Consider the following 24,662-nt stretch of genomic DNA (forward strand, 5'->3'; position numbering starts at 1 on the left):
GGTCACTTGCCAGAGCAGTAGCAGTACAGATTAATGTTCATCCCTCAAGCTTTGATTTGCATCTGACTCTGCCTTATGTTTACATGCCTTCTGGAAAGAGACATGGCCTCCCTTGGTCAGAAGCTGAGCTATTTACCTGTGAACTATCTGCCTGGCCAGGTTTAAGCCAAAAAGTTGAGACAAGATAAACATCTCTGATAAGAGACAGTGTGACAGCATTCAGCTGGAAACCCGGAGGTGGCTCACAGCTGTGAGTGAAGGCAGAGTAGATCCTGCTGGAAGGAGCTTTATGTGAGCAGTGTATTTTCTACATTCTTAGATAATTCTACTTAAGTGTGTCTGAGTACACAAATGAAACACAAAGCATCATAGACTGAGAACTGTAGGCTGGGTTTATATGTACAGAAGTATGGAAACATTATGTTTGATCCATTTTAAATATTAAAATTTCTTGAGGTATCATTAGATAAACCATATTTACATTAAATACTTTCCCATATTACTATAATTTCATGGTTGGTAATGTAAGTAATAAAATTCATATTGTCTTGTTCTAGATTGAAATTTGAGAGCATATTTGTTGTTATTACACAGAGTAGCTTAATTAATTTTATGCTTTCTAATTCAGTCAGGATTAAGTTTATTTAAAGGACATTGTTGACCGATATCGGAACTCTTTTTCTAAAACACTCTTTTTCTAATAATATAATTCTTATTTGAATAAAACAAGAATTCTCACCTTTTTGCAGACAAAGTCACCAGGTAAATATACAATGGATTTCAATCTTAGCAGCATGTCGTATATCATCTGGGTATCACAGCCCTGTTAAAATGGAGTTGATCACTCTGCTAATTCAGTATTAAAAGTGATTATTAGTACCTCAAATGGCAATACAGGAATAATCCAGGGATTTCATAATTGGAATGCAAACTCAAAACATCATAAAGATCACCTACTAGAGCTGAGAAAGGACTGAAAGAGTTGTTATTTCAAATACTTATGGAGTTCTCTGTGGGCTGAACATATTTTCTTTTTTTTTTAAAGTGAGTTTCTTTACATCTAGATTTTATGGGGATGCTCAGTTAGTGTTATGTTCAGAGCTTTATGTGTCTTTTATGAGGATTTTATGGGATTTTTTTAAACTGGTCCGGGGAAAACAACAGATCCTGTCAAATGCTCATATAATCTATGAATTCTGTGTCTTCAGCAGATTTAAAAAAAAATGTACAGCCATGTAATTTTTATACAGGTATATAATGTAATTTCTTGCAAATATCCTAACAATAACATTCTCTGTGTGTACTTCTAAAAACTCAGGGTCTCCTTGCTTTTGTCCCAGAAATCCAATTTTAATCGCACCTCTAAATTGTGGCTCTGGAAAACTGCCATGGCAAGTAAAGTGAAAACTTTTTTGCACAAAAACTGACTGTGATGCAGCTTTCTCTACACCAGTGTTACACTGCCAGAACACAGAGCATAGGTGATCTCTTAGGCAGACCTGGGTGGCCACAGCAAGGTGGACTGTGTCAAAAATTAGGTTATTCTCTGACTGTTGAGATTAGTTATACTCCAAACTCACACACAGTCTGACCATACCATCAGCTATAGGATGTCATCATAACAGTACTTTGTTCTAATCTCATTTGTTTCTTTCAAGATCACTGCCTCAACACAAAAGAAATCCAAATGCAGGCACTTGGGTTTGTTCTGATGCCTCCATCCACTGAGACATTTCTTTGACTTATTTTGCCTTGCATACTAACAAACATGTTAAACACCTGAGTGTTGCAAGATGTACAAAACAAGGTTTCTGTATTGAATACCACATATTTCTGCATTCTCCCATAAAACTACTTGCTTTGAATAAATCCACTTTGTTGACAATGGCAAAGTTCACATCAATTGCAACGGCTAAATGCATTTTGGTTGGCATCTGCTCCAGTAATTCTGATTCATCTGAAAAAAAGAAAAAAAAAAGACAAATTAAGGAATGTCCACAAAAAAAGAGCAGAAATAACTTAATGGAGTTATTATAACACTTATGAGTTCAAGTGAGGAAGCAGCTAATATGCTTTTACTAAGATACTTAATAAATCTTGTCTAAAATTATTACCAAAACATTGTATTAATGAATACGGTCTGTGGAGTAGTAAGAATCATATTGTTTTGTAGTTTCTTTCTTTTCCAAAGTAAGTTGAGCAGCCTCCTCTCACTTTCCACATGCAATTCAGAAAAGGAGAAATGTGAATTTCACGCTATATCTGTATCTGTACAACCACTCTCACTGAGACATGCTAAGTAAATGGAATTGGAAATCCTCACCCAGCATTCCTTGAGAGTCCCATGTGTATTCATACCAGGTTCTAACACGATTCTGCACCAACTTTGGAATAGAATAGGTGTTCATATAGGAGACAGTGTTGTCCACACAGGAACGAAAGTAGTTCTGCCCTGCTGTTGCTGCTCCAATTACATCTCTCATCTGCAAATATCAATTGTTGTTACCACACATTTCAGAGAAAATAGTCTTGATTTTATCTTGTCAGCAACTTATGAAATAATATTATACTTTTTGCAAAAAATTACACATTTGGCCGCATGTTTTGAATAGGTGCTTCATCTGCTTTTTCAGAAACATTACGGATGTTTCTGAACAACAATAATCTGATTGTCTGATTGTAACATGATTTTAGAGGAATTGTTTCTGGGTTTTAGCTTATTCTTCTGTCTTGAATTTCTGGACATGGATGAAAATTATAGATAATACTTTTCTTAAAAATCCATAGTAAAGCTACTCTGTATTTGGCATGCAATGCAAGTCAGAAGCAAAGAAAACTGGGCTGAATTTCTGTAATAGCATCACCTGACACCACTAGAACTAAGATTGTGCCACTGTTTAAATAGTTAAGAGATCAGTCCTAAGCTCTGAGAGCTGAAAGGTGACCTTAAAGTTTTTAGCGCAGGAACATCATTTAACATTTCAACTCAAATGTGATTCAGTTTTTAAAAAGTGGATAAGTTAATGTTCATAGATATTCCTTCTTCAAAAGAATAAGTATTCAGATGTCATTTTCGTGGAATGGCTTCATGTGGCAGCTGCCAAGGATTAATGTGCCATGGGTTGAATTTTACTCTTTATTACAGAGATGCAATTGAGTGCAATGGGAATAACATTTTTTAGGCAAGTGTGCTAAAGCAGGAATAACAATAATTTTAAGGGTTCTTTCTAAACAGGAATTATAAAAACAAACTGCAATGAAGCAGTTTGTGTGTTAAGGTTTAAAGTTTGAGACTGCAAATAACTACACTGTTTACAAAAAGTAATCTGCAGAATTTTCTTGGGGAAATGAGGCTTTCATTGATAGCTACAACAATTTAGGGAAAAATTATAATTATGCAAACTCTGAAGTTTAATTCTATATACTTGAATTCAACAGTTTTCCAGAAGAAATATTTTATATATATGTATTGTTTTATTTTTGGTAATTCTGGTTTATGGAGGAATTTAAAATCATATAAGGAAAAGTCTCTTCAGTGACAGTTACCCCTTCTTGCAGTTCCAAAGAGCAAGAGACATATGCAATCTCTAGCTGCTTGATTGCACTTTTCAAATACTGTATTAAAAATAAGAATTAAATTTCAGTTTTAATTTAGTTTCTTCTTTTTTTAATAATTAATTTCATAAGCATGGACAAATAAAAAATCTGGAATTGTTTCTATAGAAATTGCTAAGGCCCAGCCTCACTCAGAAACCTCAGCATTTATTTTTCTGTAGGCAATGTGTTTTAAAACCTATGATCTAAATCCCAAATTTAATAGTTACAAACCAGAAATATTTCTATCATGTTCATTTGGAAATATAACCCATTTGCTGTGCTATGGGCTTTTTTATTTCCCTCCTGCCAAATGGGAACCAAGAGAAATAGAAATGAGTTAATTTTCAGATTGACAGATATATTGCAATTTGTGGAAGAGATCAGAGTTCTAGTTTGACAAAAATCATGGGATTTCCATTAACAGGATCCTATCAGTAGTAGTATTGAGCATGACCTATTCAACAATCACAATTTTTATTTCAGATTTAACAGTATAATGTGAATGTCAAGGATTTGTCTCCTTGGCTGTGAGTAAGGGGGGAAAAAAAAGGGATTATATATTGTTTCAAGGGTCATCTGTGTCCTGCAGAGTCTTGGCTTTTAATCAGCTTATATGCAAAAGAGCTGCAAAACAGGGAACTGATTAAACACCTGTATTTATCAGAAAAATAAGTATATTTGATGTTAAAATAGAGGATGGAAACCAAACTTTTTCTCAGAACTAAAGTCCATTAAACTGAATATATTATCACTACATTACAGTAATTTGAATCTTACTTGTTATTGGCTTTTTATGTACCTGACCAATTAAGCTGGAGAAGACAAAGACACCCATGAAATAATTCAGCAGTTGAAAAATTATCTCAAACAGCGTTTGTGGTTCTGCAAGGCCACCAATGGTGATTAAACTACGAACTGCCCAGTAGTAACACCTCAGGTACCTGTGGATACAAACAGCATTTTTGTTAGACTCTAGCTACTTATGTGTATGAATTTAAGCATATGCCTGCCCGAGTTGGGCTTTTCAGTGATGCTTTTCAGTCCAAAAGACTTTCAGCATTTTATAAAGGGTTGTGAATTTATAAATTATACAATTACATAGGTCAGGTTGAGTTGACTATCCTCACTCACAGCAAAATAAGAATGTATGGGAAATACAGCTATAATTTACTGTTCTCTAGTAATTCTAGGTAGCATTAAAGAAGACTTGTGTACAAAATTGCCAAAATGGACATTTCAGGGTTAGAATGCTACTAGTGAAGATGGTCAAAAGCAGTATAAAAGTGTTGGAGACTTCCCAGAGTATCTCTGTAGCAGTATAATAGATGCTCAAACACCTAAAGGTTCTCTTTATGGTTTTAGTGTGATGACACCAGTGCAAAGCCTTATGGTGGGACTGACAAATGCAATATTGTTCTTCTTTTTTACTCCTTTTGCTGTGCTGGTCTTCCTCCCACTCTGCTTCTGAGCACCCTTCATTGGCTCTACCTCTTGGGTTATGTCAAAAAAGTTATGTATTTCCACAAGCTGTGTGTTAATTCACCTTCTCCAAACCACTTATTCAGCACTGAAAGGTCGACTTCTCTGTTGATATCTCTTAGCAGCTGGTCTCCATAACTCCTCCTGTCACCTTAACAAAATCGTTCTTGCCTTTTTTACTACAGAGACTTTTGCCTTCAAGTCGTCTATTTCTACAAATTTATGAAAGCAGCAAAGGAACTGGACAGAATGCTTTAAAAAAGTGCCTTGGCATGTCTAAAATTCTGGTTTTAATCACTTTCTAGAATGTGGTAACACAAGCAATGAAGCACTGCAGTGAGGAATAACTAGTTCAAACCATTGTTGTGAGAATGCTATAATTTCCTTCTTTTCTGAGTAAACAAGTAATTGGTTTAGACATATTTTTAAAAGCCTACTATTAATTAGAATATGACTTCTATACAATCAGACTTCATCTTTGCTGATGATTAGGAATGGAACTACATTTTCCTTAGTTATAAAGTGGTATTTTCTATTACTTTAGCTGTGACTACTGCTTCTGAAGCAATGATGATTCCTTATGTGTGTTGAATTTTATTGCATTTTAAATAATAATTTTAAAAAACCCCAAACACCCCCACCCCAGCACTAAGACACAGAAGAAATACTTTTGGAGATAAGTTTGTTTTGAAATAGAAAGTCTCACGTGCATCTTCTCACGCCTGCTCTGAACCTGAGGACATTAGGTCCTGCTTGCAGACATTATGTCTGTTTCAGACCCCTCTCTTTTTAAGATAGGAACTATGCTATGACAAGAAGTTAATGTAATAATACAGCTGCAAGGTCGGTTTTGTGCAAATAAGAGAAAATAAAGTCACAATAACAACTAATTCCAATGAGGTTTTTCTTAAATCACTTGAAAGTGTTTTCAAGTTTTTCACCCAAAATGTAAGGCTTTCCAAGCAATTGATATCTCCTTTCCATTACAAAATTCCTTTTTTTCTTGGTTGCAGATTAAGAAAATGCAATAACGGTGACCACTTTTACCATAGTTTTCTAGTTTTAGATGTTAACAGTCAGAACTGGCCATTTTCATTCAGAGTCCTCAAAAAAAATTCATTGCATATTTTCCATCTTAACATTTTTCCTTGTTAGGGATGCAAAATGAACTGCTGGATTATGCCACAATAATATTTTCACTTGGGATAAAAAAAATCACATATGCACGTTTCCAGCAAAGTATACATAAGGGCAGCTTTTTCTTAGACTTCTGTAACATAAACAAATAAGAAAAAGACTGAGGTCTGGTTTGGAAGAATTACAGATTTAAGCATAAAATGATGCTTCTAGCTTGGCTGAGTTGAATTATGTAAAGCATATTAATATATTGATTTGCCATAACTGAGAATGTTGTGGTTGAAATATGTATAACTGGGTAATATAAAAGCAAAGAAATTATCAATGCTTCTGTGGTACTTTAGGAAAAAAGTAATTAAGCAAATCACTCACCCTCAATGCCTCTGTGTGCCAAGTTTGCAAACTCCACCATGATAGACAATATAATCTTTATTCTGGGAATGTCTACAAAGAATGAAAGCAGCTCCTCAGAAGAATTTAGGGGTCACATTCTTCTTTGCAGTATTGTATGTCCAAAATGTGAGGGATTTTTTTATATCTTTCTACCCTTTCTTAAGATTTAGTTAATATACTGTATTCTTCTATAATTTTACTTCAAAAGAAACTTTCTATTGGCAAGGTACATGATATTCTCTATCTCTTTGGAACAGGTTTTCTCCATTTATGCATTTTTGTTTTTATTTTAATCTGAAATGGAAGTTGCACAGTTGAAATACAGAGCAGCTTTTTTCTTCCCTAAGAAGGGGGGAAATAAGATTGTAAATTTTGTTTGAGGAAAGCCAGAAAAAACAACTCTTATTTCAACAGTATTAGCAGCTCTGCTTCCTACCAGCATGTGTCTGGAAACTATCACTGTTCACTATACAGCTTACCAGCTTGCTATAAAATTACGGTTGAAGTAAACAACAGTCATGAGACAAGAAAGGGATTTTTTCCTCTGCACATCATAGAGAGTATGTTTATCCTTCAGGCAATCAAAGTACTAGATTTTTCCTTTAAAAAATCCTAGGTATGAAAGCATTCAGAAACACTGCAAATAAGATGCCTTGTAATATTATGTCAGTAGAAATATCTTTGTCAGAAAAGTCCATTTCAGAATGCACTAAACTTCTTTCATGGTTTTGGTTAGTGCAGGTAAATCAAGTCTTTGTGCATGTGTTTCTCAGCTTTTAAGTTGGTATTCACATATTCATTTCAGCCCAGGGAGGCATTGTTTCAGGACTATCATGTTTGACTCCTCTCAGCTTACAGCCAGGATGGGTTTGAGCAGAGTAAAGCAGCAGCCTTTATAACCTGATTACTTCCTTCTTGGTATGTCTTCTAGAGTGATGTGTTCATCAAGCACCTGTGGGTCTGATGATCTCAGACACAGCCGAGCAAACTACAAAGGTTTTACTTAAAAAAAGTATGGCTGTGGGTAGCAGGTCTGAAAGTCTGACATATGAGCTGGGCTGTGCCTTCACAGCTTGCCTGGAGGCACAAAACTGTCTTTGCACAGCAAGCACTGTGATTGTGATGCACCAGACCTATTGCAAGAGCAATGCACAGCTGAAACCCACAAGACACATTTCAAGATTTGCCAGTCTCACTGTACATTGGGCAATGAATACCAAAGGAGTGGACTTGTTCTAGTCATGTACAGTGACCATTTTCTGGGACTTAAAGATATCCACTAAGTCTGTGCCCAGAACAGGAAGGCAGCACATTACAGAGAGACATAATTGGAATGCAAATAGATTTCTTAAACTTGCCAAAGAATTTTGCAGTCTTCTTGTGGATGACTTGCAAACAGCAGAAGTACATCATGAGCAAAGTGAAATTATTTGTTCTACCTAAATTTACGGCTGACCTGGAGGATTTGCATGAGAATTTCAGCTCCCTAGTTTTAGCTTCTCTGTGAACAGTGATGAAAGAGAGATACTTCCTTGGAACAATTTAGAACAATGACATTATGTTGAATCCCTGAAAAAAAGATTTGTCTATTTTCCTCAGGAATTAGGGAGATTGATCTTTTACTTACATAGTTGAATTAGATTGGAAATAAACACATATAGTTGAAATTGTCCACTTAAGAGACCTTTTCAATATCTGCTACTTTCCTTGCATAGGCTGTACACTCTGGTGTTGCATTAGTGATTCTGTGCCTCTGCTTTAGGAGAGGCTGAGGTCTTGCCTAACTCAAGCTGTGTATTTCAATGCTGGAAACACCCTGTGTGGCTAATTTGGGTGTGTTGCAGGGAGGTAAAGTAGGCTGCCTTTTATGTCTCAAGTCAAAGGCTTTGACTGAAGGCTGCTGTGCAAAAGAACTCAAATCTTGGACTGACACTAGCACTTTACAGCCTGGACAAGAACCAGAAAAGAATATAGCTTGTGGAAATTTTCAGAAGAGCTACATTGATAACTTTGGTTGTGGTTTGAGTGTTGTGTATAGCTGTTAGCTATAGATTTAGTTCACCAGCTCGTATGCCTGTTCAGGAACGTGTATGTAATCAGACTAATGATGGGAACTGCTGTCTGTTAATTCTTTTTAGCCTGGAAAAGGAAAAAAAATCCTAGGAGTGTTCACATTTTTAAGAACTGGTTTTGGCCATAACTAGCAATATCTTATGGACAAAGCACATAAAGCATTAAGGCCACTAAATCAGTGCCAGATAATTTTCTGTGGATCAATGTAATCTGAGACAGCTAGAATTTTGGTTTATTTGTCAAACTGCTTATTGTAATTTTTCAAAATTAGCTAAGTAGCTATGCATCCCTAATATTCTTTCTGAATATGTTCCTATTCTTTTTGAGACTACTGGCATATTTTCTTCAAATATTGTCAACCCTGAATGCTCTGTGAAAGAAAAATCATAATTTCACTGCTGTGCCATAATATATGCTGCAGTACTAGTCACTTTTCCTGAAAAATTGTTCTTATATCTTCTTTCCTAATAAATGAATATACCTAGAAGTATCTTGTCTGATAAGTTTAAATACACCTACATCTCCAATTATAACTAATGTTCACATGATGCCTCTGTGTGTGAAAAAATCCTCAAACATTTGATGATTAGATTTTATGTCATGCCTAATTCTCTAAGGCAATGACTATTCCTCACAGTCAGCATTTGCTGTTAGTAGAATACAAAGCTATACTTTATGAAATGCAGCTCCTTCTAGAATACCCTTAGGGGTTCCATGTTCATGGCACTATATATTCCAGTGTGAGTTAGACAAATGAATAAGGTCATATACTCACCAAACAATTGTCAAGATGAAGTGGATTAATGGCTTAATGAGGTTTAGATGGATATATATATTCTATATATCATAGAATCATTGAATGGCTTGGGTTGGAAGGGACAATAAAGATTATTCAGTTCCAACCCTCCTGCCATAGGGAGGGACACCTTCCACTAGATCAAGTTGCTCAGAGCGCCATCCAGCCTGGCCTTGAACACCTTCATGGATTGGGAGTCCACAGCCTCTCTGGGCAACATGTTCCAGAGCCTTACCCTCCTTGTAGTGAGGAATTTCTTCCTAATATCTAATTTAAATGTGTCCTTTTTCAGTTTAAAGCCATTCCCCCTTGTTCTATCTCTGCATGCCCTTGTAAAAGTTCCCTGTGCTGCCTTCTTGTGGGTTCCCCTTTAGGCACTGGAAGGTGCTATACGTTATCCCTTGCCTTCTCTCCTCCAGGCTGGACAGTCCCAACTTCCCCAACCTGTCTTCACAGGAGAGGTGTTCCAGCCCCGTGATTAATTTAGTGGCTTCATCTGGACTCATTCCAACAGATCAATGTTTTTCCTGTGTTTGGCTATTTGGATATCCAAACATGCATTTTATTTAAGAATCTCAGTTTAATGCAGAACTTGAATTATCATTTTATTATCATTATTTATAAAACAAACCTGCTCTAAATTCCATGTGATTGCAGTGTGACTTCATTTGAGAACATTTTTTTTGTTTTCCCATGGAAAAAGTAGCACAAAATATTGAAAAACCTGGCCACTGTGAATTCACAAGGCCTTGTCTGTGGGAAAGCCAATAAATAATTTCTTTTCTGAGAAAAATGTGAAATATTTTTGTCTGTGAAAAACAAGTAGTTCTTTCTTGCCTGTACTGTAGACTGTTCTGAAGAAGCATGAAAAACTTGAAGACCGAGTAAACCTTCTACTTTCAGAGTTTACAGGTTTCTTATTCTTATGTACCTTACTTTTTGGGTATGAGGAAAATATTCCTAAGAAACACATAAAAAATAGCTATAATGGAAATCGCTTCTGCATTTTTCTTGTCAGATTTCTAGAAACCTCAATCCTGCAAATAAACACCCATCTATAGCTTCACTTACGTAAGTGGTTCTATTAAGCTCCATAACCCTGCTTGCAGTACTGACTGCAGTACTCAAGCTGTGTATTTTAATGGTGTGTGGAAACTTCAGATATGTCATTTTTTCAGGAGATAACTCTACATATAAAAAAATCTGTTCTGGTTTACACAAAGTGTGGTTTGCTCTTCAAGGTAGTGGCTTGACACAAAACTTGTGAAGCCTAACAAAACTACAAACATGAGAAGCACATGTCCAAGAGAAGGGTGAAAAGTTGTTTGGAAGGCAGTTTATGACAGCAGTTGGATACTATATGTGGTTTTGCAAAGAATGTAATCAAAGGAAAAATTGAGCTTCTGTGGCTTTAACTATATTATAGCCTTTGACAGAAATGAATGTTCATGCAATTGAACCTACTGGATATATCTTTGCAAAACTACACACAGAATATATTATCACTTTGCTTTTTTCTCTTACTTCTTCTCTGTTATCTTAATAAATGGTCTTTACTTTGCACCCAACCAGTGCTGTCACAAAGTTTATGGAAAATTGTGCCAAAATAGTTGTTTCCTCTGAAGACACTCTGCCATATGTTTAAGCATGACTTTCTCAAAAGATCTGAGAGAGCTGGTGGAATTTCTTCAGATCAATCACCATCGTGTAGAGGGACTAAAATGTGGCACTTTAATGACACAATGCTGTGTGACAGCAAAAAAACTCCCAAACTATCTCTGTGTGTCTTTTGACGGATTGTAATACAATCCTTTTAATAGTTCCCATGTGCATATGCAATAAGCAAGTTTAATTTATGACCCTTGTTGCTTTCTAAATGTTTAATTAAGTCAGCACTTAGCATCAACTCATAAACCTATAAAATCTGAATGTGGTGAACTGATTATTCACTGCACCTGCCCTCCAAATATGTGCTAGCATAGAAAGCTACTTATCAGCAGTCATGATACTAAAAGTTTGCTATGCAAGCAGTTAAAAAGTAAGCAGTGGCATGGGAGAAGGACGGGGAGGCAGGAAAGAGCAAAATAAAAAAAAAAAAATCTCTTGCAAAAGAAAAGGACTTACATGTTTCCTTCGCCATCATACACCCATCTAGTGCTGCCAATTCCTTCATAGTCTGAAGCCCAATAATACAGGCATGCATTAATGTGCAAGATAAACAGCAAGTATCCAGTTGTTCGAATGACCCTATAAAAGTCAACAGATTCCTATAAAACTGCTTAAATTTTTTCTTTTCTTTTTAATATGGAGCCAATTACATTTTTGGATTAACGATGTTAATGTTAAGCACACGCTAAGTAATTCCCCACCTGTATTGAGTCTATGAAAAAAATAGCTGGCAGTTACCCATCTCTCACATCTGTCCAAGGTCAAATAAATATCTTCCCTAGATTATTTGACATGGGGTCATTTTTAAATTATGGTTCCCTGAGGAGTTTATAGTCCACTTCTTTAAATGGCTATGAATATTTCCAGAAATTTGAAGCTATATTAATGAGGGTACAGGGTAAAAAATAATGTTTCCCAAACTCTATCCAAGATAGACTCTAAACTTATGAACCAAAGCCAAGAAATGTCTGAGGTCAGAAATGAACTGCTTTACAAGACCTGTAGTATAAAACCTGCAGTAGATCCACTAAATAGTAAGATTTAGTTGCTACAGCAGGAGTTATATCATTCCTAATCCCAGTTCTTATGCTCGAGGCCAGTGCTTTGAAGAATACCAATGATGAACTACTTAAGCACCAAGCAGCTTTCTGTTTAATACAGTAATGATCTCATTGTATAACCTTTGTTCAGAGCATGGGGATCAAAAGAAATGTCTCCTGGATTTAGATCTCTATTGAAATATTCATACAGGCAGGGGATAAATAAGCAGGAAAAGTGCAGGACTTGCCTAAACACAGTCTGGTAGTTAATGAGGTTATCTGCTAGAATTCAATGCAGTATGCAGTACAGAATAACTGAGAAATTGGTTTTATGACAATTTAATAAGATCTAACTAAGTTGGGTCTATAAACAAAGGTAATGGGAGCTAATATCTCTGTGGTTACTTCATTAAAAACTCCTTTGCTGCTTGTTCAGGTGCCATTTATGCCTTCCTTGGCCTTTCCATGCCATTAGATAATATATCTGAGTGTATTCTTCTTTATGATGCTCACAAATTAAAGCTATTTCTCTGTTTAAAAGCTGGTGTACTTCCAGGACAACTCTGTTTAGGATTGCAAGCTACAGAGAGCAGGAGAGAGCTGTTGTGATCTTCTTATGTTGCAGTATTGTCCATGCTAGTTCTTCTGTTCAAGTTTGAATCCACGAAAGTGGACTCCTGAGGTCTGAGTGAAGATTCCAGAAACATTTGCTGTGTTATATTTCTCCAGACATTTGTTGACTATATCACAATTAGAAGATGTAAGGAACTCATGCTAGCTCTATATCTACTCAAACTAATTAGTTTGAGAAGAGAATCCCCCTAGTTGTAGAAGCTTAATTTGATATTGTCTTGTTAATTGGTGCCTTATTGCTCAGAGTCTGGTTATACCAATCTCAGACCAAAGCAAGATTGCCACATTAAAATAAAACATGGTAGTTTGCACAAAAAAGATTGGGGATTTAAAGATTTTTTAGCTCCTGCTTGTACTCTTCTGTACAAGTAACTCTGTTCTCCAATTGTCAATGAGAAAATCAGGAGTCAGTGTTTTTTGAAGTATGAATTAGAAAATGGATTCACTTTGAAATATTTAGATTCTGCAGTTTACATTCTGCAAGTGATTTAATACTGGAAATCTAAGTGGGCCTTTGGCCAGGAAGCAAAGACACAAGCAGCAGCACAGTTGTGGTTCTTAACCAATATCATGCTAAAAAAACTCTCTGACAGGGCAGAGTAGCTGGCTCTGCTACTGCACACATTTTACAGGACCAGTGAGATAGTCTGTGTGTCTTAGCCTTTCAAAATGAGCACCTTTCCTGTTTCTGACATGTAAATAAACATCACATCCTTCAATGCTGGTCTAGCTTGAGGATATATACATCCCCTTTACAACTTGTCCTTTGAACATTCATCTCCCATTCAATATTTTCATAATAGTGTGAAACTCTGTCCCTTGAAAAACTTTATTTAGGTGAAAAAGGATTTTAGATTTGTTCCCATTTCTTTGAAATCCATATACATATGACAGTGTGGTTGCATACAAACTAATTACTTGATTCAGAATTGTCTATATATATATATATAATATATATATTATATATAATAAAATACATATTATTATATTATATTACATTTAATATGTAACATAACATAACATAACATAACATAATATAATTATAATCTTTCACTACTCACTGTAAGTATTATAGGAGATACAGAAAACATATTGAATTATGACTCCAAAAAGCAAGGGATATAATATAGAAAATAATTAGTTTTAAAACAATTAATTTTTAAGTTTATCAATATTAGAAAAAGTTAAACAGCATAAGCTGATGAAGGCCCATTTTTTTTTTTAAATTAAATTAGAAACTGAAGAAGGCAGAGATTTAGAAACTGACAAGAAATTTCCTCTTGTGGAAATTCAGTCCTCTCTTGAACCAAAAGAATTAAAAAAAAAATAAAAAAACCAAACCACACCAAACAAATCCCAAATCAAACCAGAATGGAATTATCCATAAGTGAAAAGAGAGGTAAATATAAGTTCTGTGAAGGTCAGCATCTCAAAAATTAAAAAAAAAACAACTTTCAAACTTTCAAGTTTTGTTTTATTTCTCAGATACATGAAAAAATGAAAGAACAGATATTTGAAGCTCCTTTTGAACTTTATCTTGCTTTTAAATCTCATAAAATATCTCATTTGAATGTATTAATATCAAGAGTTCTGTTTAAGTGCATTAATCTCTGAAATGAAATAAGATGGTAACCAATGTATTTCTACAACACCAACAGATAGGAACAATACATGCCCCAAAAATGGTACAGGGAAAAGGATCTGTTAGTGTAGGAATTACACAAGGTAAGCCAGTCCTGATGACATTGACAATAATGATGACAAAGCAGATGGGTTCATTGTATCTTGGCAGCATCACTGGCAGCTGGGTGGCCTATGAAATTGCCATAGCTATGTCTATGGACTACTCGAGTTGGATCCAAAATTCTTTCTGTCAATGCAGAAGGTGAGAGCACAGCTCAGCAGACTATGGTTATAATCACTATTTGTGAACTGTGCTGAATTGATCCTCATTCCAGCTGTAGTCAGTGCAGTGGAGGATCAAGTTTCTGTATATGTCAGGTTCATGGGGAGAGCACGTTTGAAGAAAAATGTTGACACAGGCTCAGGCTTATAACTCCTATTCAGTACAAATAAACAGCTTCTGAGGATTTGGAACCACTATTAGCAACCTAAAGAAAGCATTCTTTAGCTCTTTCAGTAAAGAAACTTTCTGAAACTTCTGATAAATTACATTTTGGCAGAAGCCTCAGTTTGGTGAAAATTTTGCCAGAACCAGGCCAGCTGAACTGAGCTAGATTTCATATGTAAGTGAGGCCTTATATATACATTATTTTAATGATTACCATAAAGGCAGATATTTTTTTAAAAACCCTTTAAATTGAACAGTTAAAGATGTATCATATTCCACCCAATGCTTAACTGACAACTCATAATTTGAAATGCATTCTCTGCCAAGCTTTGTATGCTACTTGAGTTTTATCAGCACATACCTGTAGATGTATGCTTTTTCCATAATAGCTTCCAAACGATCATTAAACTCAAAGAATGTGTTATGCTGAATGGAAAACAAATGAAAGTAATCCAATCACAGTTTTTCAGTAAACATTTTTTTAATAATAGTACTGGCATCAATTCACATACATATTTTGAAAATGGATTTTTCAGTAATCAAAGTTTCTATAAATATTGGTTCTGGCCAGGACAGGGTTAATTCTTGCAGTACCTGGGAGGGGCATGCCAGGACTCATGTTATTCCATACAATCTCAGGTCATTGCTGGGAGTGGGATAAAGAGACTGTTTCTTCTAGGAAAGAAAGGTGTTCCTTCCTGTTGAGCAAATCTAACATAGGGATCTGTCTGGTATTGTTCATCACTGGGGAGTTTTCCATGTGAATCACTTATTTTCTTACACCCTCTGTCAGTAGCAATGTTGCTGTTAGTGTTAATTTTCTGGTCTCATTGTTGTTTCCAGTAAATTGTTCTCATTTTAACCTGTGATCATTGCCTTTTGTGCCTTTAGTTGAAGGGGGAGAGGGACCAGGCACACCGTTTTACTGGGAGTACTAAATTGCAGAACACTATTCCTAAACCATGACAAACATTTAATAAAAATATAGGCTGAAAAACAAAGATAAATTTGAGTCAAGTGTTTTTCTGGGTGTTGAGTGATTATACAGAAATAACCTTGCTGTTTTGGTCAGAGCACTGCAGAACAATTTCTACTTCGTCATACATATATAATTGCTTGGGCAACATGATCACAAAGAATTACATGCATTTTTTCTCTTGAAGTTCCAGTAATTCTCCAGTAAGTGATCATATGCAGCCAACAGCCACATACTGGAGGATACTCTGTGGCATCAAGGGCAGCTGTATTGAATTCTTCCTGTTTGGTATTTACAGCTGATCATTAGTGATCTCATGTAGTTTTTGTTTTTGTTCAATACACAGCTGGTTGCCTAATACAAGGTACTATTTAACTTTTCTTTCTTTCATATTATTTTGGTTCTGATTTAAGGAATTAATTTGGAAGTTTTATTGAATACCAAAATGAAGAAAACCTTCATTTTATTGTCAGAGCTCTTGTACTGTGCCCCAGCTTTAAATGAAAACCAATTCTTTGTCAACATGTTGATTGTGTGCCGAAAAATGCATTTAGCCACACAGTGGCTGGTGTTCTAATCCCTTCTCAGACCTTTCATTACACAACTCGAAGGTCTTTGGAGTCAATAACAAAAGTGGGTTTGTGTTTGACAGGTATTCTGTGCATAGCTTTTGTCCTCAAAATTGCCTCCTATGTTTTTAAACACCCGACACAAGCAACACAAGGGGAAGGTGCATTGGCATTAATTAGTGGTTTTTAAAAATCTTTGAAAAATAAGCAGGTAATTTGAGATTAATCTAATTTAAATAATGTGAAAAACCTAGCTTTAATAAAAAAAACCTTTTTGAAATTAAAGTCAGAAGAAAAATAAGAAAATAAGGGCTTAATTTGGCTAGACTATGACTTGTATTTTTTGTTTCTTTATTAAGTTATATTGTACCTTAGCCTGAAGATATTTTACAGTTTCTAAATTTCATATTCCTAAATATCATAAAAATTTCTGTTGCATTGCAAAAACATCTAGGCATGGTTAGCCATTCATCACTAACACAGATCTTACCTTTAGCATCCTGTTTGCTCGAAGTGCTGGATTAAATCCAAAGAAGAAGTATAAAATGTCAAATGGAAACACTGATATCACATCAAGCTGTTGAAGAGCAGAGAGGTCAATTTAAACTTCATAGTAATCATAATCTATTTATTTGCTGTCAAAAACCTGCTTAGACTGAATCATGACTGTGATAATATTTGAAGAGTCAGCATGCTAAGCATGTAGATTCCTAAGTGCTGGCAGGTAAGATTATCTCCTTGAAAACATCAACAGCTTGGCTCTGCCCTGTGTCCTGAGATTTAAATCTGTTTCCTGAGATTTAAATCAGTCCCCTGTGCCTGAGATTTAAATCTGTTTCATGTGGATTATTAACAGTATCTCATATATTTGATTATTAATACATTCTGTTTTTTAAGTTGCAATTCTGATCAGACTAAAATGTTTCGCATGGAGCTGGTGAATGCAGGTGGGGAGGCCTCTACACAAGCACTTCTTAAAAGTCTTTTAAAACATTTAAAAGCACTTCTTAAAAGTCCTTCTCAAAAGCTTTTAAAAAAAGGCTGCCTAAAGCAATTTGAGGGAGCACAATGAGTTAGATTTCTTGCTTGCAACCTGCAGAAGGCATGTGTTCCAAACAACAGATTCATGGCAGAATAATAAATTTGGCTGGTTTGTTTTTTGTTGTTTGTTTGTTTTTTTGTTTGTTTGTTTTGTTTTGTTTTGGTTGTTTTTTTTTTAAATAGATTTCTTTTTCTGTCAAATTTGTATGCTGCTTTTTCCCATATCACTAAGATTTTCAGCATCTTTCTGTAGTCCATTAACAATGTGATTACTCTTCTTATGTGTATCTTTATTCTTTCCTAAGATAGGGAAGGAAAGCTGTGGCAAATTTATCTTTCCCTTTTTAAAGATCTTGGGATACCTTGCTTTGTTGCTGTTATTACTTAGAAATAAGAGAGGGATGTGTAACTCTGGGCTTCATCTCACTGAATCAGAAGAGCCTTTGCTCTGAGGAGTGTAAATCGTGTTGGCAGCAACCAGCCTGCAGCTCTGACCTTTTATTCCATGCAGGTAAGAAGCAATTAATACCAGAACGGTGTGCAAAGCAAACCAAAAAATTCATTGAGAGAAGCAGCCCCTTATTCTTTCCCATTTTCAGACATATGTCTAAGAGGAAGGAAAATTTAGTCAAAAGTGCGTTAATATCAGTAACTGCTAATTAGTACTTAATCATATGACAAATTCCCCCTATATCTTCCATGTAGTGAGAGCACTCAACTCTCATTAGTTTTTTCAGAAATCAAGAGCCCTAAACATACAGCAAATGTGAACTTAAAATAAACCCATACAAATCCACTTTGACTGTATGATGTATATTCTGCACTTTTGGATAGCTTAATATCAAGTATTTAAGTAATGATACCACAGTCACTGAGAAAAAAACCTCTGAACAAGGCAGGTGCAAAAGTAGAGAAGAGGAGAGGGCAATAACTGAGATGTGTGCTTAGTGTCACAGAGCTGTAAGTTCATCAGGAATTCAATAAACTACTGTCATCTTCCATTGACAAAATAACCCCAACATTTAGGAGCAACATTAACAATTTTCCTAAATCAAATGCATCGTTGTTTTTATAAAGTGCCATGTGCATGAAAAACCTGAGTTTGAATTTTTGACTCCTGTGAGCAATGAAATGTTCAGAACAATGAAGTACTTCAAAAGAGTTTACAGAATAGTTATCATCTTTTTTCAGGAGTTTTAAATTTTTTAATGAATTTCTGGCAAATGGTGCTATTGTCTTTAGTGTGTGTTGGGACGACCTCTCAAAAATGAATAAAATTATATTTTATTAATTTATTATAATTCCAAAATAATATTGAGAATTACATTTATAAATATTCTCTCTTACAGTTAAAGACTGTTTAGGAAGATATCAGTCTTCAGCTGGTGAGCACTGATAGGCCATTGAGCCAATGCTTTCTGGTGATATTCTTAAACCAGCAGTGATTTTCAGTGAATGAAAAAAATAATCCTGTGAACAGCCAGAACTTCATATTGGTATCAGTAACACAGGTTCTACTTACCCGAAACTTCAGAGAACTGCGGTAGAATTTCTCCGTCTCTGCTCTGTCTGACTACAGTGATAATGAAAGGAGAAAAAGGCACAGTCAAGATCAAAATGTCAAGGATGAGCCTCTGCTACTCCACAGTACAGTAGGGGTAATGGCAGTTAAATTAATGATGGTCTAAAAGTATGAATGGAGAAATATCTGTAGGTATTTCTGAGAAGAAGTACTGTTATTAGTCTAGCTTACATTAGATCAGATTTTATTAGAATCACTTGAAAAAATGAGAATTGGGGTTTGCCTGACTTTTTTCCAATCTGGATGTTGGTCTAGAAAAGTACATTACATTTTTTCCACAAAACGTCCCTCTCAAGACATCTATATGACTTCAAGTTCAACCCAACTCCCTTCAATTTCATGACAAAAATTGCATTTATCTGTAGTGACTCCAAAAAAACATCAAAGAGGGTTAAAAATGGTGCTGTACAAAATTAGCTCTTTGAAAGCTAACATTAACATGCTAGCATTACTAGCATTACAATAATCAACACTGCATTCATTAGTAATGATTAGCTTTTTATTTTTAAATTGTTCTTCATGGGAACTGATGCTAATATAATAAGAAAGGATAATCACAAGTATATAAAGAAATTTATCTATTATTGTACTTTCTGTATTTATATCAGGGAAACTTTAAAAATAACTTTGAGATCTTATTCATATTTCCATTCCAACTTTCACTATTATCAGTTTAAACTTTAAAATAAATGCAAGAGATCAGGCAGGAGATGGTTTTTGTGCACAAAAATCTGTGAATTGTGGAAACAGCTTCAAGGGAAAAACAAGCTGAGCTTTGTTAGAGTTTTAACTTCATTCATAAAAATTGAGTTTTTTTGGACTTAGGCAAGATCCAGTTACTGAATGTCTTGGTGTGAAAAAATACATTCCACTGCACTGCATTTAATACCTATTGAAATGGTGTTTGCACAGCTTGGTCGGTAAAGGTATCAGTAATATCGTGTATATACAATGTATAAATATTTTATAAAAGCACTAAAGTAAAGCTAGTTCCAAATTAGACTTGAAGTTACATAATTTTGAATTTTCTGTCTGTTGGGCACAGTAATGTCAGGCTGAAGTTATCAAAACTTTTTTTCTCAATTAGGTATCTTTTTTTCTATAAGATGTCAAAGAATCAAAAGCAGGGAAGGCTTTAAAGAAAAGTTAACATTATATACACCCTTTGGTAGATTAAGGGCAAACTTTCAGGGGCTTGTTTAAAATTTTATTTTACATTTTTCTATAGAAAGATAACAAAAAAATTGTAACAAGAATCAAAACTGAACATACTTATTTTCCCCAAAGAGATTATCTCAAAAAAGTTATTTTCAAAGTATCCTAAAATTACAGGGATTTTTTCTGATTTTGGAAAAAAATAAAACCATCATGTCACAAACTGTTATGCAGTATGCATATCCTGTCCAACCCTAGCAGAATATGCCCTGTCTTCAACTGTGATCTGATACAAGGCAAATAGGTGAAAGTTTCACACAAACATACAAACAGATATATGTATATGCATAAGTACATATGACCACTGATTCCAATAAGGAATCTGTTTAGAGTCATATGCCTGTTTCAGCTGTTCTCATCTGTTACTATCAAATCTGAAATCTTGAGGTATTTTTCAATTTTTAACAATTTGGGTAATGGATATGTTTCTTCCTACTTAGGATAATGGAACGTCAGTCTAGAATGGAAGGTCAGTGACGAAAAATATATGTACCCTTTGATGGATAAAAAAAATTACATACATTTGGCATAGTGATAAAAAAGAATTGTAAGATTGGATGGATTTCTATACTCACAACACACAATTACTGCCCATGGAAGTCCCACTTCCAATACTTACTATTATATCTCCCCCTTTGATAAACCGCACTCGGGGCTGGAAAATTATCAAGTCACACAGGTAGCAGATGTCACACATGACATCAATGGCAAACCAGTATATGGTGTTACTGGGGGTTTGGTATGGGAACACGTAGCGCAGGGGAATGAACCAGCAGTTCCAGTTATAGGCAATTGTCACAAGCATGAGCCACGCCACATAGCGGCGATCTGAAAGGAAAAACATTGAACAGAGAGGAGTGAACTCAGAGCCTGTTGCCATTTTTGTAGACTCATTCATTCTGCTGCAGTCTCTGGGAAGGCTTCAGCCCAAACCAACCTACCATTCTGCCTCTTGCAACTGGACACTGCTAAAATATAGTTTGGAAATAGGAGTCACACAAGGAATTTGCAAAAATGAGAGCTTATTCAGTGCACCTGAAGTGTTGGTTTCTCTGGGTCTGGATTGAAGGCACTTGAGACAGTAGTTCATGTTCGGACTCAGGTGTTTATTATTTCTTATCAGTAAAACAGTCTCACAACCATGAGTTGGGCAGCTTTTCATTAGCAAGGCACAAAATGGCTAACAGTCTCTTGTTTCAAGGTCTTTTAAGACTAAACTATCCAATTAAGAACTGACATCTAGATTACTTTCCCTTTTAACCCAATAACTGATCCCAAAGAGCCTGCAATGTGGACTTTTCTGCCCAATTACAAAATGCCACCCAAACCCATGAAGAAGAAAGAAGAAGAAGCATGAAGAAGAAACTCAGGAGAACACCCTGTGCCCACCATCTTCCATCCACCACATACTAAAAATCCCAAAACCTAAATTTCTCACCAAGAGATACACCTACAATACTCTCTATAATCTATTTCACACTTTTGTGGATTCTAGTCTATCTCAAAGTCTAGGAAATTTTCTGTATGGATGAGGGTCAAAGTCAGTGCTCCCCTGGGGGTCAGGACACCCCAGAACATACAGAGAAATATTTCCAATGCTCTGGGTTTCCACTTGAAGAAACTTATATGATCAAATATAATTATTGCATATAAGATATTGCATCTTGCTCATGTATATTATAACTGACAAAAGAATTATTTGGGCCAAATGAATGGTACAAATTCCAGATCAAGAAGCAGAAGACTTGGATTCCAATTCTCGTCAGTTTGCATTACACTTTTTTTGCATACCTTCTTTAAAACTGATGTCACTTTTCCCTGTTTGGAATAAATGTTGTTAGGACAGGACCTCTGTGTCCCTGAGAGTTGCAAATTGGAATGTGAATCTTAAGATGGCTCACAGGTGACATGCAATACCAGGTCACTTCAATATGGCTTTACCCCATTCTATTATACAACTTTAAATTTACCTGTGTATGAGTCAATGGTATCTGGTAGCTTCATATACTCCATGTATTTTTTCAGTGGAGGTTTTTTGAATTTACAGCACAGCATATCACAGTAATGATCCTCCTCTGGCTTTGCTTCTGCCTCCTCTTTCTTTTCTTCCTTTTTTTCATCTTTTTTTTCATCTTTTTTTTCATCTTTCGGTGGGGGTGGAGGCTTCTTTGGTGCTAGACACATAGATTACCAAAAACATTGTCATTTTAATAATCGCTCAATTAATTCACCTGTTTTAACATGAATAAAAGCGTCATCATGTTAAAATATCTTCTAAAAACACTGGGCAGTGACTAAATGCGTTATATTAAAAACATAGAAAAACACTTGAAGAATAAAATCACCACTGGTATAAACATGTACATCTACTGTCCTGAAAAGAGCTTTTACATTACAGAGTGCAAATAGCATCTATATTGCTGAATTTCCTAGGAAAATGCCTACAAATTATACCTTTTCTAAAACTGACAAGAAAATTGTTAATTCATAATTTAGCATTCATTAACACAACTGAACATTTCTCTTCACATGACTGTTGCAAAGAATGAATGCAGTGAGGGTGGAAATAGGAAAAGACCCCTGTGCCGCGGGCTGATCTTTTCCCTTCCTGAGACCCAATATGCAAGATGCAGCAGGTGAAACTGGCTGGAAGCCTATGGGTGGGTATAGTTTATTATTCTTCAGACACTATTTTTGCAGCTTCTTAAAAACCACATACACAAGGAACAGCTTCTAAAAAGCACCAGAACACAAACCCACCACACTCAATTCTTTGTGGAAAGGAAAAGGAAAATAAAACTTTCCTCTGTAGAGCAGAAAAATTGATTAACATTTCATATTTTGTCAAAAGTCAAAGATTAATTAATGTCAGATGAGTTTGCTCTATTTAAAGCGTGGACTTAAAGTCTTCAGTGTGTCCAGATTTCTGTCAAGGCTAAAATTTTATTTACTCTATTTACACAGAAGATCTCATATCAAAGTGACTAACATCAACTCATAAGATATATGTTTCTTCATATGTTTCAGATTCATCAGATGAATAAACACCTCTGGGAGCTGTTTCAAAATACAGAAAACTTCTTGACATGAATGATTCTAAATACTACCTCTATAAGTTTTTTCCCCAAATTCTTTAGTGATGTCATTCAAGGGGAGGTTGTACTTAAAGATTCTGGCTTACTGTAGAGAAATAGGGATAAATTGACTTCATAGGGTACAAAGTGATCCTTTCCAGTGGATAAACACACTATATTTACAAAAAATTATCACAGTATTTTCTGTTACCACAAAATTATTTTCTGTTTTAAACTGAACAAATGCATAGCTATTTCTAGAGGCACTTACAAGTTGGAGGACTTGCTTCAGGTGAAGATATCACTGGGTCATTCAGCTTTTCCTTATAGACATTTGCCCTTTCACGCAATTTTTTGACAATCTCTTGAAGCTGGGCATCAGCGTACTCATTTGTTTGGGGACCCGGACGTGTTGGCTTCTGTGCACTGGTTAAAACAAAAGGGGGAAAAAGGCTTCATGTACTGGAAATGGATGGAAGGAATCAGTGGTAATTCTATTTCTGAACTGAAGTCAGACATTGAGATTGTGTCTTTAGTAAGCACAGTGCTTATTCGTATCACTTAATTCATGCTAAGTGGAAACTTGCTCTTGCCTCCTGCTCATGTCAGCAGTCTGTGTGTTATTTCAAGCAGAGGTCAGGGTATCCCTGTTTTGCCTACTGCACTAATGGCTTCTCACTGCTGCTTTTCACCAAGTTCTACTGTGGCTGTGTAAGGGCTAGAGCTTTCCTGGTGTATTCACTAAGTAACAAGGCATCCTCTCCACACCTGTGTATAAAAATGTCCTTGTTGTAATGGGGCAATATCCTAGTGATGACAGGAAGTGCAGGTGGAGCAGGAGGGACTTATGCTTACTTTACCCTTTCTAATATTGAGAAAATTTATTTCATCTATGATTTTTATGGTTTGTTATGGCTAACATGAGGTTAAAAAATTGCATCTGTTTTCAGTGGAAACAAAACACTGGCCTTCCTGCTGAGATTTCTTCTTTCTCTGCTAAGAGTTTGATCAGGGTCATAGTAACACTAAGCTGATATTCCAGCACTCGCAGCATTTGTTCAAACCTGAGCACTATTGATTTTCAAACACTTGCAGACTCATACTTGCACTGAAACTAATGCTTTCATTAGGTTTTATGCATGCTGGGAAGTCAAATAGAAAATCCAGGTGAAAGTGATTGTTGATCAACTCTTCTGTGCTTATTCTTACTTGAAATTTCATCCTCAATTATTTGCTACTGTCTGATTTTGCAGACTGGGATTGTTTTTGAGTGCAACTCAGCTGGCAGCTGGGCCAAACATTTGGACTTCCTCTATGT

General features: G+C 35.5%; 1 protein-coding gene across 1 annotated transcript in view; it reads right to left on the bottom strand.

Annotated features, from left to right (window-relative positions):
* Window positions 1–24,398, bottom strand: part of CNGB3 (cyclic nucleotide gated channel subunit beta 3) — a 33,754-nt gene extending 9,356 nt beyond the window's left edge. Inside the window, 12 exon segments of the mRNA XM_039695639.1 lie at window positions 740–823; window positions 1,860–1,957; window positions 2,324–2,483; window positions 4,397–4,538; window positions 11,600–11,722; window positions 15,249–15,313; window positions 16,923–17,009; window positions 18,996–19,042; window positions 20,886–21,098; window positions 22,241–22,370; window positions 23,581–23,770; window positions 24,313–24,398. Of these exon segments, the coding sequence (XP_039551573.1) occupies window positions 740–823; window positions 1,860–1,957; window positions 2,324–2,483; window positions 4,397–4,538; window positions 11,600–11,722; window positions 15,249–15,313; window positions 16,923–17,009; window positions 18,996–19,042; window positions 20,886–21,098; window positions 22,241–22,370; window positions 23,581–23,770; window positions 24,313–24,398 (1,425 nt within the window).
* Window positions 24,399–24,662: the final 264 nt, after the last annotated feature.

This window comes from Passer montanus, unplaced genomic scaffold (assembly GCF_014805655.1).
Source record: "Passer montanus isolate IOZ18808 unplaced genomic scaffold, ASM1480565v1 scaffold90, whole genome shotgun sequence".
In the NCBI taxonomy this organism is placed as follows: Eukaryota; Metazoa; Chordata; class Aves; order Passeriformes; family Passeridae; genus Passer; species Passer montanus.